General features: G+C 53.5%; 2 protein-coding genes across 2 annotated transcripts; both read right to left on the bottom strand.

The window, feature by feature from the left end:
- Positions 1–2,225: 2,225 nt before the first annotated feature.
- CLDN15 (claudin 15) lies at positions 2,226–9,092 on the bottom strand. The gene is made up of 5 exons (XM_059693576.1): positions 8,595–9,092; positions 5,507–5,671; positions 3,870–3,951; positions 3,673–3,789; positions 2,226–3,587 (listed from the first exon to the last, which is right to left on the bottom strand). Exons 1-5 carry the CDS (start codon positions 8,809–8,811, stop codon positions 3,461–3,463), a joined length of 708 nt encoding a protein of 235 aa, XP_059549559.1. The 5' UTR covers positions 8,812–9,092; the 3' UTR covers positions 2,226–3,460.
- A 1,727-nt stretch (positions 9,093–10,819) lies between these two features.
- FIS1 (fission, mitochondrial 1) lies at positions 10,820–14,600 on the bottom strand. The gene is made up of 5 exons (XM_059693577.1): positions 14,442–14,600; positions 13,415–13,547; positions 11,996–12,072; positions 11,462–11,567; positions 10,820–11,129 (listed from the first exon to the last, which is right to left on the bottom strand). The coding sequence occupies exons 1-5, from the start codon at positions 14,484–14,486 to the stop codon at positions 11,032–11,034; spliced, it is 459 nt and encodes a 152-aa protein (XP_059549560.1). The 5' UTR covers positions 14,487–14,600; the 3' UTR covers positions 10,820–11,031.
- Between the last annotated feature and the right edge of the window lie 765 nt (positions 14,601–15,365).

Raw genomic sequence — 15,365 nt, 5'->3', positions numbered from 1 at the left:
GCATTTTCATAGCCAGTAGAGGATTCTTTGGAGTAACCCTGGCATCTTGTCCATTATATGGTAACTAGCTGTTTACATTTCTCTTTGCTCCTATCTTGTGAGTTTTTTTAGGGCAGGGGTTATGTCTTAGTGCTCTAACTTGTAGGAAAGAACATGTCGATAGCCCTTTACAGCCATGTGACCATGACTGATTGACAAAGAAATTAAAACCTAACCTGGTGATCACATTAAGGCTTATTTAAATGCTCAAATGTGAGACCTAGCTAAGGCTAGTTTTCCTGTAATGGGGAGGAGAGAAGAGGCAGGATGGAGTGTGGGAAAGGAGGTAGAAGCTGTGGGGGATGGTAGAGGGAGAATTTGGGTTGGAGGTGCTTGGGTGGCAGTTATCAGGAGTTGCAACTGGCTTCTGTCCTTCACTGTGGGTATACAGGCATCCCTGTGGCATTTTCATGGCCTTTCAGAATTGTAAGACCCTTTAAAAGATGTGTGTCTCATCCAGAGAGAAACTACAATTGGTCTGCTAACAAAGCAAGTCAGGTGGCCTGGTACGTGCCATGGTAGATTGTTGCAGTAAAGACCCCTACAAAACACACTTCCGGGTGTCTGCACTCTACGGTCCCTTGTGGGCTTTGGACTTAGCCAGGGGACTGCCCAAAAGCAGAGTCTGAAGTGGGTAGGATATACAGATTTTTGTGGACTCAAAAAACACCACTGTTTCTGGGTGAAGCCCAGTGGGAAGCCTTGATGCGAATGTGTGTCCAAGGCCAGTGAACAGTCCAGCTTGCTGGAAGAGTACAATTGTACAGAGGGATAAGAAGTGGGGATAAAAAATATGGGCTAGGGCCAGGCAGTGTGTCAGGGTCTTAATTGTCCTTGTTCATTTTTCTGAGCCATCGGGGAACTCCCAGGGCAGGACAATAAATGATGTTCCAGGCCCGGCTTGTGTTGCTCAGTGGTTGAGCATTGACCCATGGACCAGGAGATCGCTGGTTTGATTCCTGGTCAGGGCACTTGCCCAGGTTGTGAGTGATATTCCCCACAGGAGGCAGCCAATCGATGATCCTCTCTCATCGATGTTTCTATCTCACTCTCCCTTTCTCTAAAAACAATAAAAACATTTTTTAAAAAAACTCAATTAGGGAAACCCTATGACCAGTCTGGGCAAGGGAGAATGAGGGCCTGACCAGGACCAGGGAGGGGAGAGAAGTAGGTGGATGTGAAGACACTGGAGGGGAAACTGATGGGATTTGGCAGCTGAGGGGGGGGGGGGGGGAGTGAAGGGAGAAGCCAGAGATGATTGAGGTTGTCGTTCTGTGTGACTGAGAAGTTGACGATAATGTTAATAGGAGTGAAAGGAACTGTGGCTTTGGGAGAAAGTAATGAATTTTCCCAGCCTGTGAAACAGGGGGTGCATGTACTTCTGAAGCTCTGGAGAGAGGGCTGTGAGGATGTAGTTTTGAGCATCTCTACATCCCAGGAGAGAGCACAGGTGAGCAGATGGGATGAAAAGGAAACGGGAAAAGCACCGAGGTCACTATAGTCGGTGCTACAAGGAAGGTACCAGGTTAAGGCCCTATCATCTTCCACTAGATGCCCAGCTTCTTTCTAATTGCCTCATTTTCCAGTCTTAAGTGGGTACCAAGGCTGTTCAGTACCCAGTGCTATGTCTGAACTGGAAACCATGGAGTCATACACATGCCACTGATATGCAAGACTCTGTGAACAGATGTTCAGAGCCTTTTCTGGAAGTTAATGAACCTTCCCCAGAAAAATGTACCTGCACCAGACCCTTGATGTGACACAATTTTAAAGGGCTGGTCAGTTTCTGATATCCACTCTCAGGCCCAGGTAAAGTAACTGCTCTAGACCAGTGGTCAGCAAACTGCGGCTTGCAAGCCACATGTGGCTCTTTGGCCCCTTGAGTGTGGCTCTTCCACAAAATACCACATGCTGGCGTGCACGTACAGCGTGATTGAAACTTCGTGGTCCATGTGCAGAAGTCGGTGTTTTGTGGAAGAGCCACACTCAAGGGGCCAAAGATTCGCAGTTTGCCCACCCCTGGTCTAGACCAGGGGTGGGCAAACTTTTTGACTCGAGGGCCACAATGGGTTCTTAAACTGGACCGGAGGGCCGGAACAAAAGCATGGATGGAGTGTTTGTGTGAACGAATATAAATTCAAAGTAAACATCATTACATAAAAGGGTACGGTCTTTTTTTGTTTTAGTTTTATTCATTTCAAACGGGCCGGATCCGGCCCGTGGGCCGTAGTGTGCCCACGGCTGGTCTAGACCATCTGTATCCTTGTACAGCTGTGAAGAAAGGTTGAGAGTAAACGAGTGACTTGTTATCTCAGGCTGACCAGTTTCCTAGAGCTGGGTCTTCCCCATCTGCTCCTTGATGACTCTTATCAGTAATTATAAGAGTGCCACACTCTTGCCCTGGCTGGTGTGCCAAGGGGTTAGCAGTAGCTCTCAACCTTCTGGCCCTTTAAATATAGTTCCTCATGCTGTGACCCAACCATAAAATTATTTTTGTTGCTACTTCATAACTGTAATGTTGCTACTGTTATGAATCGTCATGTAAATATCTGATATGCAGGATGGTCTTAGGCGACCCCTGTGAAAGGGTCATTCGACCGCCAAAGGGGTTGCGACCCACAGGTTGAGAACCACTGGGTTAGAGCGTCGGCCTACAGACTGAAGGGTCTCTGGTTCGATTCCTGTCAAGGGCTTGTACCTGAGTTGCAGACTTGATCCTCAACCCCAGTCAGCATGCGTGTGGGAGACAACCAGTTGATGTGTCTCTCACATCGATGTTTCTCTCTGTCTCTCCCCCTCCCTTGCACTTTCTCTAAAAAGGAAAAAAAAAATCAATGGAAAAAATATCCTTGAGTGAGGATTAACCAAAAAAATAAAAAAGAGTGCCACACTCTTGAAATCACTTGCAACCCTGCCTGTTTTGCGGGATTAGATAGTCGAAAGATGATGGAGAGGGGACAGGTGACAGTCGGGTGTCAGAACTGAGATGACTCTGGGCATTGCCCCAGTCAACTCCTGCTTGGCCAGTTGCCCCTGAAAGTTCACAATACAAATTTATTTAAGCATGAATTTATATAGAATGTAAGCACTCGGGGTGTCCCCGCCGGCCTAATCGCTCAGACCCCAGCCTCAGGATAGAGAGGGGTCAGGTGCAGTCCAAGGAGTCCGAAGTGAGTCCTCAGGAGGCAGCTTGGCCAGAGGAGGGAAGCGTAGCCCGTAGCCAGGGCAGACTACAGAGAGGAGCCTGAGCTGGGTGTGGCTTCAGGCCTGAGGTGGAGTCCTGGGAGTGGCTTGGCCCTGGGGCCTGGCTTGCCTCTGAGGTGGTAAAACCAAGCAGGGGCCTGCGCCTGCTGTCCGGGGTTCGAGGGACCCCTTTCCACTGGGGGCAGTGGGAAGGGAATAGGATCCATAGGCAGGCCTCCTACACATAAGCGTTTTTCCCGTATTTGCCGAAGCTGACGTCGTCTTCATACGAGGTTGCTGCGGGGCGCACATGGGCAGCGGGGCCAGTGGACTGCACTGTGGAGGCCTTGTAGGGCATCCGGGTGCTGGCAAGGGAGGGGCCGGTCAGAAGGAGGTGCAACCCTCGCTGTCCCCCCCCCCCGCTCCCCGCAGCAGCTCACCCTCCCTTACTTGGTGGCGTGGTCCTCTTCGGGAGCACAGCAGCAGCTGGAGCAGAGGCAAACGCCGCCCAGGATGGTCAGCAGGGAGGCGCTCCAGCCCAGGTAGAGCGCAGGGCCCAGCTCATACCTGGGGACAAAACAACGCAAGGGGTGCTAGCTCCGGGGCATGTCCAAGTTCCACCCCCAGGGTGGGGCTCCCACACTCACTTGGTTCCGGGATACAAGGGGTCAAAGAAGTCCCGGGTGATGTTGGAGGCATACCAGGTGATGGCCACCATCCCGCAGCAACCTAGCGCAGGGAGAGAACTGCACCTGAGCCCTAGGCCCCTAGGGGACTAGGGGGAGGGCCAAGCAGGAGCAGCCTAGAGAGCAGGCTGTGGGGTTATCAAGTCCAAGAGCAAATTTCATTCCCTCCCTTTCTTCCCTCTCCCCAGCTCATGACCTTTCTAGGGCCAATTGTGAACCCAAGACTCAACCCATACTCTGCTCCTCGGCCAGCCCTCGTCCCCTCTTCATCCCCGGCCAGCTTTGTCCTTCCCTGCCCTCCAGCGCCGTGATCATTTAGTGTCCTCACTTGGACTATGCCCCATCCTTCCTAGAGGGCCCAGCTAGCCCTGTCTGCCCTGACACCTGTGTCCTTTGACCTCCCCAAACCCTCAGAGCATTGGTTCTCAACCTGTGGGTCGCGACCCCTTTGGCGGTTGAACGACCCTTTCACATGGGTCGCCCACATTACGATTCATAACAGTAGCAGCATTACAGTTATGAAGTAGCAACGAAAATAATTTTATGGTTGGGTCACAACATGAGAAACTGTATTTAAAGGGCCAGAAGGTTGAGAACCACTGCCTCAGAGCCTGTGACGTGCCTCTGCCACTCAGGGAAAGCCTGAAGCCAGTGGACTACAGGACCAGCCTTGCCACTCGCTAGGGGCTTGTCTTCCAGGAAGTCCCCTGACCTTTCTGAGCCCATTTCCACATCTGGAGTTCAGGACGAGACCCTCCTTCCCTCACAGGCTTATGAAGTGATGTGTGTAGGTATATGCTTTACAAACCGAAAAGGGAGAGCCAGTATCTGTGCACTGTGTGTGTGTGTGTGTGGACACACATACCCTGACTCTGATCTTCCCAGTGTGTGTGTGTGTGTGTGTGTGTGTGTGGACACACATACCCTGACTCTGATCTTCCCAGTGTGTGTGTGTGTGTGTGGACACATAACCTGACTCTGATCTTCCCAGTGTGTGTGTGTGTGTGTGTGTGTGTACACATAACCTGACTCTGATCTTCCCAGTGTGTGTGTGTGTGTGTGTGTGTGTGTGTGTGTGTGTACACATACCCTGACCCTGATCTTCCCAGTGTGTGTGTGTGTGAGTGTGTGTGTGTGTGTGGACACATAACCTGACTCTGATCTTCCCAGTGTGTGTGTGTGTGTGTGTGTGTGTGTGTACACACATACCCTGACTCTGATCTTCCCAGTGTGTGTGTGTGTGTGTGTGTGTGTGGACACGTACCCTGACTCTGATCTTCCCAGCCAGGCTGTAAGCTTGGGAGGGCAGACCCTCACTTTCCCCTTTGGAATCTCTCCCCACCTCGCCTCTGCCTAGCTCCTGTGGGGGCTCAGGAAACATTGCTAATGGGCTGATTTGGAGCCAAGGGATTTGGTGAGTGCAGGTGAAGCCGAGGTGAGCAAGAAGAGAGGGAAGAGCTTAGCCTGGGAGGGCAGGTGTCAATGCAGAGGGGAAGGAGTTGGAGTTGGAGCAGACAGAGACCCCTGGGGTCTGTTGCGAGGACTACTCCCAACCCCCCACCACAGCGCAGGGCCCACCCATCACCCTCCTCAATTACCAGCCAGTATGTATAGGGCCCCGGCAGTGGCCGCCAGCTTGGCTTTCCTGGAGAGCACCAAGGTCCCAATGTTGGTGCAGCGCAGTCCCAACATGCCCAGGAAGAGGCCCAGGAAGCCCAGGAGGATGGCGGTGATCATGAGTGCCCGGCAGGCCTGGATGTACCCTGGGGAGGTGGGTTACAGCACGGGTCCCTGAGCCAGCCGCTTGCCCCCATCTCCTCTCCCCTCAGTGACAGCCAGCCCCTTACAGCCCCTGCTCAGGCCTCAGTCCCTGGAAGTCCAAATCCTCTTCTTCCCCTTGGGGTCCGTCCAGCCTATAGGCTGAGGGGTCACACCCCCTCCTTCCAGGAGCTCACCTCAGTCCCAAGGAGTGTCAGCCCCTCCTGCCCTGCCACCTGCACCAGTGCACTTCCCTGTACCTCCACCTCGGCCTCCGTAGAGGGCTTCTCAGCACTACTGACTTGGCCGGATGATGCTTTGTTCTGGGGGGCCATCCTGCCCATTACAGGGTGTTTAGCGCATCCTTGGCTTCCACCACTAGATGTCAGTAGTCTCCTCAAGGGGGACAATTAAATTTGTAGACTGTCAAGTGACCCCTGGGGGGCAAAATCGCCTAGTTGAGAACCACTGTTCTGCTGCATCCCCACCAATCTCTGCTGTGCATAGCAGAGATCACCTGTGTAAGCCCAGCCCCTTCCCACACTGCCTCTCTCCAGGGCCCACCTAGTACCTAGCACAGTGCCAGACATCCCGACCTGAGCTGCTCCCTTGAGTGATCAGTAGGGGGCAGCAGTGGCCTATGGGTCTCTGGGTCCAGGGCAGTTTCTAATCTGGGAGGTGGGATTACCTGGGCCCAGGACCAAGCCAAGTCAGTTTTGCACACGTGCTTTCAGTGCCTCAGTTTCCCCTTTCTCAAAGCTGAAGGAAATGGCTGGCTTCCTTCCTGGTTCCCCTTCCCCCCCTCCCTGACTTTGATAGTTGCCAAGCACCCAAGGACCTTGCACTCCTTTCCCAGGTGGGGCAGTGCCATCAGTGCTGAAGGGGAAAGGCTGGGTCCCTGCCAAGAGGATGTTTAGTGGCGTGGAGCTGGGGGGTAGGGAGGAGGGACAAAGTTCTCTGGGAGCATTTTCTCACTCCCAGCCATTCCCTCTGGAGTTCCCGCCCTCTTCACCTGCCGCATATCCTATTCCCTCCCACCCATCCATCTACCCACCTCCACCTGGGCAGACCAGCTCTGGTAGACAAAGGGTAATTAAAGGGCCTGTGAGAACATGGGCCCGAAGGCTGCATGCAGGCTAGGGGTGCACAGCTTGGAGGTGACTAAATGGCAGGACCCCTAGAACCGGCCTTGGAGGTCAGCCAGCTCTAGACTCAAACACCAGTCAGGATTCCAACCTGTGTGCCTCAGGGCACATTAATGCTTATGCCTGCGGTTTCCCGGTTCTCTAAAAATAGGTTACTAACACCCCCAACAGCAGAACTACTGGAAGCAGCCCTAAAATGGTGCAGCGAAGTACCCAGCACCACACCCGGAACCAAGATGCCCCTCAGCACGGGCAGCTGCACTCTGCCCGTCCCCCAAGCCCACTCTTGCCTCTTCATCTTTCATGCACACTCATGCTCCCTCAGGTCAGGAGCAGCAGTTCAAGGGCAGCTCACAGCAAAGGCCCTTCCTCACGGTGTGGTTGGGAGGTATGTGAGGGATGACCAGGGTCCCGTGTCCCTTCTGGCCACTCAGCATTCTGGGCTTCTGGCCCAGTTCATACTAGCTTTTATAGTTTGTTTGTTTTTTTTTGGGGTGGGGGCAGGGAGAGATGGGGGCACTTGCCTTGTTAAGTCCTAGAGAAAGCCTCTGCAACTGCTCTGGGAGATTCTGGGAACAGTGGGGACACAAGAGACCCACCTGGACCCCCTAACTGCTCAGAGCATCTCTGACATTCCTGGGGGATTGGGTGTAGCCCTGCTCTAAGCCAGTGTTGGCCTCCGTTCCTTCCCCTACCTCCGGCACCTGCAGAGGGGACCCGGAAGAGTGAGAAGGCTCCGGGGGAAACCAGTGAGGCTGTGGGAATGGCACCGCAGCGGGTTCCTGGTCCTCATCCCCTCTTGGTTTTTGGTATGGGGCCAACTGAAGGGAGACTCCCCTAGGGAATAATGGGGGGCTACTCATAGGGTGAGCAGGAAACAGGAAGATGCTACAGCTACCAGGGAGAATCTTTCTCGGCCAAAAGAGCTGTAGGCTCTAGCTCACCAAGAACTGAAAAAATACACATGCACACCCTCTCACCTGCTCACATTAGACCAGGGGTCCTCAAACTATGGCCCACGGGCCACATGCAAATACAAATATTTGTTCCCGTTTTGTTTTTTTACTTCAAAAAAAGATGTGTGCAGTGTGCATAGGAATTTGTTCATAGTTTTAAACTATAGTCCAGCCCTCCAACGGTCTGAGGGACAACGAACTGGCCCCTGTTTAAAAAGTTTGAGGACCCCTGCATTAGACACTCAGGACTCCTTAAAACAGTCCTTTCCCATTCGCCACGGCGTTGGCGTCTCCGTGGGAGCCTGTGAGGCTACGGAGATTGTCTCAACTCCCAAGAATCCAAGATGGGGCCTCCTCTTCACCCCACAAACCCCAGCACTCCCAACCCAACACTAACATGCTAACATTGTTTGAGTGCATACAGATGCTAACATCATGTTAACATTTTTCACCTTTTATTTCTTAAAGTCCCCACGACTATTATGATTCTAATTTTACAGATGGGTCAAATAAAGCTCATTTTACCACCTGCGCAAGGCCCAGAGCCGGGACACAGCAGGCGCTGGCCTGGCCGTCTAATCCTGGTGCCTGCACACCACTGAGACCAAGTGGCACATGAGGGCAGGGGGCCACGTGTGACCACGTCACCGCTGCAGTTCTAGGCAGGCAGCTACCCCCAGCAATCCCTTCTGCAGGAGCCCTCTGCGCTCCGTCAGGCCTCTCTCATCGGTACGGCACCCACGGCCAGACCCGGGCAGCGCCCAAACTCCCAGAGCTCTCTCCACCCTCCCACCCTCCCCCTGCTCCCTTCGCCCTCCCCCCTGTACCGGAGAGGGCCAGCATGGACGGGAACTCCCAGCAGTTGTGGACTCCCAAGGAGTCGGTGGCGCAGCTGTACCAGAGGTTCTCGAAGATGGTGTTGGTGGTGATGACATTCCCATGCACAGTGGACACTCTCCAGTAGCTGTTTGGCAAAGTCACACCCAGCATCAGCAGTCCCACAGCTGCCATGAAGAAGCCAAAGGTCTCCACAGCCACTGACATGGTGGGACGCAGGCCCTGAGGGGCACCTGTGGCCCCAGAGGGAGAAGGGCTGAGCCCCAGGGGACCTTGACGGGCGTTGGCTAGGGAGAGGTGTTAGGGCAGGGTGGGAAGAGAGGGGGGAGGGCGGAAGGCCAGCGCAGCCTCGGCCTCAGGTCTGTCTCCAGGTCTGTCTCCGGGTTTCTGCCTTCCTTCTCTTTCTGGGTTTCTGCTTCCCTGCAGGTCAGCAGTCAGAGGAATGAGCCAAGAGCCCGTGGCAGATGTTGATGAGATGTAAGGAATAAACGAAACGGGCCAAAAGTCCACTGCCTCTGGCTGCCCTGGGTTCCCCGCCCCACAGGGTGTGGGGGGGGACTTACCGGGGAGTGACTAACGGATGCAGCCAAGGAGGGGCCCCCATGGGAGGCATTGGGAGCCAAGGGGAAGCGTGTCTCTGACTCAGCTTTCATCAGGGGCCAGAGAATGGAAGAAGAGGGACAAGAAGAGACAGACAGTGACCACGGACAGGCACGGCAGCCTTCAACGGGGAAAGAGCAGGGAGCAGAGGCACTACCTGTTGCTGTTGGTGAGAACAATTCAGGAAACTGGAAGACCTAAGGGTTGGGGCATTGGGTCTGCCAGGAAGATGAAGGCTGAAGAAGGGAACAGGGTCTGTGGGGGAAACCAATGGCTCTGGAGTCCGACCAACCTGGATTCGCACCAGATCCCGTCAGTTACCAAAGTGACACAGAATGAAGTTGGACCCCACGGGTTCACTTCTGCTTCTGTGAACTAAAGCTCCTCCTCCTCATCTCATAGGTCGTAGTAAGAATTGTGACCACAGATCCAAGCTCCCCACACGTATGAATTACTCGATACTTGACTGTCCTGGGTTTCGGTCCTGCAGATCCAGGGTGAAGCCATCAGAGGTTGCTTTCCTGCAAACGTCAACTTCCTGAACTTGATTTCTCCCATTTGGTGGGTTGGTCTTTGACCCTTGGCAACAAGCTTGATCTTGCTGCCAAGGGTCCCAGAGGGGGGATGAATCTCAGGCTTAGGTGATCCCATGGCTAATCGACGCAGCTCATTGTTATCAGAACTGTCACCAGCTCTGCTAATTATGATGGATTAGAAACCTCTGGGTTCCCACCCCAAGCTGAGCACCTGTCCTGGTGTAGCCAGTCTCATTTCCTGCTTCAAGGACACAGCAGGGCAGCCCTGTTCTCTTCTGGCAAGTGTGCTGGGGCTCAGTCTCCAAGGGGCTGACCCTACTACACCCAGGCAATTGCACAACACATCGCTGAGCCAACGTGTAGGCTCCTAATCCCCTCCTCCCCACCTCAGGCTCCTGTGCTCCCCGCAGGGGCCTCCTCCCCAATCGATCCCCCAGCTGGGCTGGCTTGGCTGTGGAATGAGAGGTATGCAGTGAAGCAAGACAGGCTCAAGCTGAGCCTGGCACAAGGTGGGTGTGGGGCAAAGCAGGCTGGGTGGGGACTGGGTCCCCACCTTCCACTCGGAGGCTACAGCTGGGGTATCCTGGGTTCCTAACCTCTTTTAGAATTCCTGCCAACTCCATGCCAAATGCCTGTTTCCTCCCCACCATCTCCCTCCCCGCCCCCAACATCACCCCCTCTCCTAAGGAGGCTAGGGTAGGAGGAAGGGGAGGAAGCAGGAAGACAAAGGGAGGGGAAGGGCGGAGGTTTTGGAGGAAACTGAGTGGGGGGGCCCCCTGGTGTGGAAAACTCCACGTGCTAAAAGGCAGCCGAGTGGGTCAGAGGAGACAGGAGACATAAATCCAAACCTGTCCCACCTCCTGTCACTTTCTCTCAGGATCCGAGGGCTGTGTGGAGGCCACGTGGCTTTGGTGGGGTTGAGGGAGGAAGGGGCGTGGGATCTGGGCAGCTCTGCAAACAAAGGAGAGCCCTGTACCAGCACGGAGGGAATAGAAGAACAAAGAGCAGGAAAGGAGCACGTGTCACCCCGACTTCTGGGCCCAAGGGAACCTGCCCTTTTTTCAACACAGACACCGAGGTTCGCAAGTCAAAGCCCAATTTTATTTACACTCATCCTAAAGCACACGACCTGGGGCTAGAGGACAGATCTTGGGGAGAGGAGGTTGAGGCCACAGAGGACAGTGACAGGGTGCAGGAGAAGAAAGGGACGCAGCGAGAATGGATGGGCCCTCTCTGAGTGTCTCCATGGGCTCCCATGTATCCCTGGGCAGAGGCAGAGGTGCAGTCTCATTCAGGATTTGGACTTGGATACAGCAAGTCCGATGAGTCCAGCCAGTCCCGCCACACCCAGGGCCATGCCTCCAACAATGGCCATGCCCACCAGTCCATCTGGGGAGAAGAAAAGGGAAATTGTCAGGAGCTGAGCCCCCGCCCACTAGGACCCTGGCTACTATCGTCTTCCTGCCCACTGCTCCTCAACAGCTGTGCCTCTCCACCTGGATGCATGGGGTGCGGGACTCCAAGGGTTGGACAAAGGCTTCTGGGGTTCTGAGGAGGAACTGCTGGGAGGGGGAGTCATTTAAAGAGCGACCAGAGGGCCCAGGCATGGGGTGGGGAGAGAGAAAGAGGACTACACTAATAGTTAGAAGGACCTAGGGATGATGGGGGCCAGCGAGATAGGAGAGTCGAGAGTGGAGAAAGACAGAGGGGAAGGCATTCACCTTTCTTCATGGCCTTGTCAATGAGCCGTTCCAGTTCTTTGGCCTGGTTGTTCTGGGGTTCTGTCTGCAGCAGCCCTCGCACATACTTTAGGGCCTTTTCATATTCCTACACTCGGAAAACACACATACACCCCTCAGTATTTCAGCACTCCTGCCCATCAGAGGGGCCTTCCCGTCACTTGCCCTGGGGGCTCCTCCTTCTACCTCCACCCCCTTCCTTCACTCCAGCCCCACCCAATGGAGTAGAGTCCACAAACAACCCCAACTGTGTGGGGATGATAAGCGAGGGGAGATAACAACCCAAGGCCCGGGGCTGCACCCCAATCCTGACGTCACCTTTCCCCACACCCTCGGCACCCTGATCCTCTGTCCTCACCTTCCCTCAGCATCCTGACCTGCTGTCACGTTGCACCTCTGTACCCGATACCACCCCCTGCCTACTGCCCTCTTTAGGCTCTACCTTGAAGAGAAAGGGGAGGGTGGGCTATGGCCCATCCAAGTAGGATGGAGTGGAAAGGGAGCTCTCTGCCTTACCTTGAGCCGGTAGTTCCCCACAGCCAGGTAGAAGACATAATCCCGCTGCTCCTCTTTGCTCCCTTTGAGCAACAGCTCTGGGGAGGAGGGAAGAGGAAAGGATGAAAACCACTTCTCTCTTTTCCTAGTACTTGTGTCTGAGACCCTTTCTACTCTCTGAATGCCTATCCAATCCTGGGGGAAAGTCCTGAGCCTCTGTTTCAGCTCAAGTCACATTTGGTTTCTAGTCAGACCTATGGGCAGCATGAATCCAGGCTGCCCGAACACCCTGGTGATCAACACTCTGGTACCAATACTACAGTCAATCCTGGTTCATCCAAGTAACTGAAAGGAAATCAAGGCACTGGAAAAGCCAAGAGGTATCTCTACTCAGTTTTGACATCTGTTGTTTCAACTACAGTTTCTAGTTGCCCAAATAAGTGTTAAAAGTAAGTTTGTACTCCCCACCCCACCCCCCTTTTAAAAAATCAAGTAAAAACTCACCTTCAATTAGCCTTTTCTGAATACCACCACCTGACTCTTAATTCAGTGACTTCCCAGAGGCTTATGTGTTCAATTGTACTCTAAGCACTAGAATCTGTTGCTAAGTAGTTTCGTGGGTGTTGATAAATCTTCCCAAGTGTCTGTACTATCTCAACTAGACTGGCAACCTCTTAGAGACCACTTCTTCTACAGCTGTGCCCTGTTGTAGAGGAAACCTTAAAAAAATCTGAATTGGCAAATCAGACAAATGTAGGGTAAGATTATTTGCACTAAGAATTTTTATAGATTTATAATAGGCATTCTTTGCTAGTACACTGACTGTTTTCTTATTTACAATTACTTGACCAAGACAGAGGGAGTTCAAAGAAATTTAAAGGTCAAATACTGTGGCCTCTGACAAATGGTGACCCATCCCAAAACAATGGGAAATAAGATTCCAATCAAAAAAGCATCATTTGCTCACAGGTTTTTGGGACTGTCTTCTGCACCTCTTCCATGCCACCCTCACAAAAGGTTTCAACAGCTGCTGAATAAGCAACATGGTGGGGGGCAAAGAGCACAGGACTGAGACACGGGAGATAGGAGCCTCTAGTCCTAATTCAGCCATTAATAGCTGTAGGCCTTCAGACAAGTCACTTTCTTTATGGTTAGATTACCAGATCATCAAAGTCCTGTGGAAACTGACATGGTCTGACTGTTTGGCAAAACAATGAGGGGGTAATTAGCCCAAAGTACACTGGAAGCCTGGCTAATGTGTATAGTCCTTTGTTACAGTGAGTTTACTGTAAAATAACTGTTAGGTGTCTGTAATACAGGGTCCCATGTTGAAAAAGAATCCCACCACTTGAGATGGAGGGAGGGAATGGCCAATGGCAGGAGAGAGGGGAAGACCCTGATTGCAGTTGGGAAGGGGAGTAGGGTAGCCTGGCACCTCACCCTCCAGCAGTGCAATGCCTTTACGGATGTCATCGTTGTACTTGCTTCGCACCAAGCACCAGGCATACTCAAACTGCGTGCTCTTGGACACCGAGCCTGCTGCCTTCTCAGACTGAAATTTCTTTTCAAACTTCTGCCATAGGAGAGGAGAGGAGTCACTTAGAAACGAAGAGGGCAAACCATTCTCTCTCAGGACCCTGTGTCCATTTCCCAGTTACACTCCATCCTTCCCAGTCTCTGCCATATTTCCCCTGCGGGTCTTCATACCTGGCCCCACAAGTTCTAACTCCATCTCTGGGACCCCGGCTTTCCGTTTCTTGTGGGCGGCAGGTCTCTGGACAGTCTCCCACGCCCCTATCCACCCTAACCCGCCCCCCCCCCCCCATCCCTGCTCCCTCCCCCTACTGGTACTGAGTGGAGATGCCACCTGGTGGCGGTTCCAGGCACCGCTCCCGGAGCAACTGACCCCGAGTGGCCAAACAGTAAACATGCTGTTGAACACCAATCAGAACTGCTCAGCAGCCCACAGCCCCTCGTCGGAGACTGCTTCCCCATCCCGTCCCGCTTTGCCGAGTCTGGACTTTTTCTCGTCTGCAAAACGGGAACAAGGTGCTGCCTACCTCTCATAACGCAAAGACTGAGATGCCGCCTGCGATGTGCTTAGCACCGTGCCAGACACAGTGAGTAACATGAAACTTTACGGTGGCCGCCACCGAGGGAGCACTCTGAACCAGGCTAGGACTCTGACCTAACTGTGGCACGCACCCAGAACCCATCAGTCTTTCCAAGCCAGACTCCAGGCCTTGATTCTGAGGCGTGGTGGCGTAAGAAACTACAAGTCCCATTAGTCTCTGGGGCAAAATGGAACATCTCGGCAGGAGACGGACGCTGCAAAGGCTGCCGGGAGTAGTAGTTCAGCGTCACTAGGGAAGGCTGATGATGAGAAAAGGGTTTGGCCCCCATCCGATTCTTCTCAGGACCCGCCCGCCCGAACCTTTCCTCTCCCTCCCTCTGGGCCAGGCCTCACCAGCAGGTCGTCCACAGACACCAGCTCGTTTAGCACGGCCTCCATGGCCGCCGGCCCCGCAATCCTCACACCTCAGACGTTACTGTGCCACCAACTCCATGGCCCACTGGCAGGAGGGGAGAACAACTTCCGGCGTTCAGCGGAAAAGGGCCGCCTCCCCTACGCAGAGCCAATCGCTTCACTTAGCCGACGCAAGCCCGCCCTCCGCCGGCGAGTGGAGCCCCGCCCCCTCCTCCCTGCACAGTGGGCGTGCCGATGGCGTAATTCCTTCCCTCAGAGGGTTCCCACAGTCACTCCCACCCCAGCGGGCTGCTGACAATGCCACTCCCGGCCTTCCTGGGTGCCCTGCATGTGCCGTCCTCCAAAGAGCACAGAGGAAGGTGGAGAACCGGGCATGGACCACATAATTTTAGGGGCCCGCCTAACCCTACCCGTCTCACCCTCCAACTTAAGATGAGCTATAGGACCCTCCCAGAAACCTGGGACCCTGGAAGCTATGTGACTTTTCAGTGCCAGGAAGAAAAAAAGAGCCAGGAAGAAAAAAAGAATTACCAGCCCTAGCTGGTTTGGTCAGTGGATAGAGTGTCGGCCTGAGGACTGAATGGTCCCGGGTTCGATTCCAGTCAAGGGGACATGCTTGGTTGTGGGCTCAATCCCCAGAAGTGGGCATGCAGGAGGCAGCCAATCATTGGTTCTCTCTCATTGATGTTTCTATCTCTCCCTCTCCCTTCCTCTCTGAAATATATATATATATATTTATATAAATATAGAATTACCAGGATCTCTACTACTGGTACAATACAAGAGGGAATAAACTGGACCTGTTATCCATCCACCCAGAGACTATAAGAAAAGCTGTTGCCATTACTTGCAGAAAGGGTCCAATCTTTTAAATATTACTTATATAATATTCCCCCAAGGGGA

This window comes from Myotis daubentonii, chromosome 4, assembly GCF_963259705.1.
Source record: "Myotis daubentonii chromosome 4, mMyoDau2.1, whole genome shotgun sequence".
NCBI classification, from domain to species: domain Eukaryota; kingdom Metazoa; phylum Chordata; class Mammalia; order Chiroptera; family Vespertilionidae; genus Myotis; species Myotis daubentonii.
Note: the sequence above shows the minus strand (reverse complement) of the source record. Positions and strands in the feature narration are given on the sequence as shown.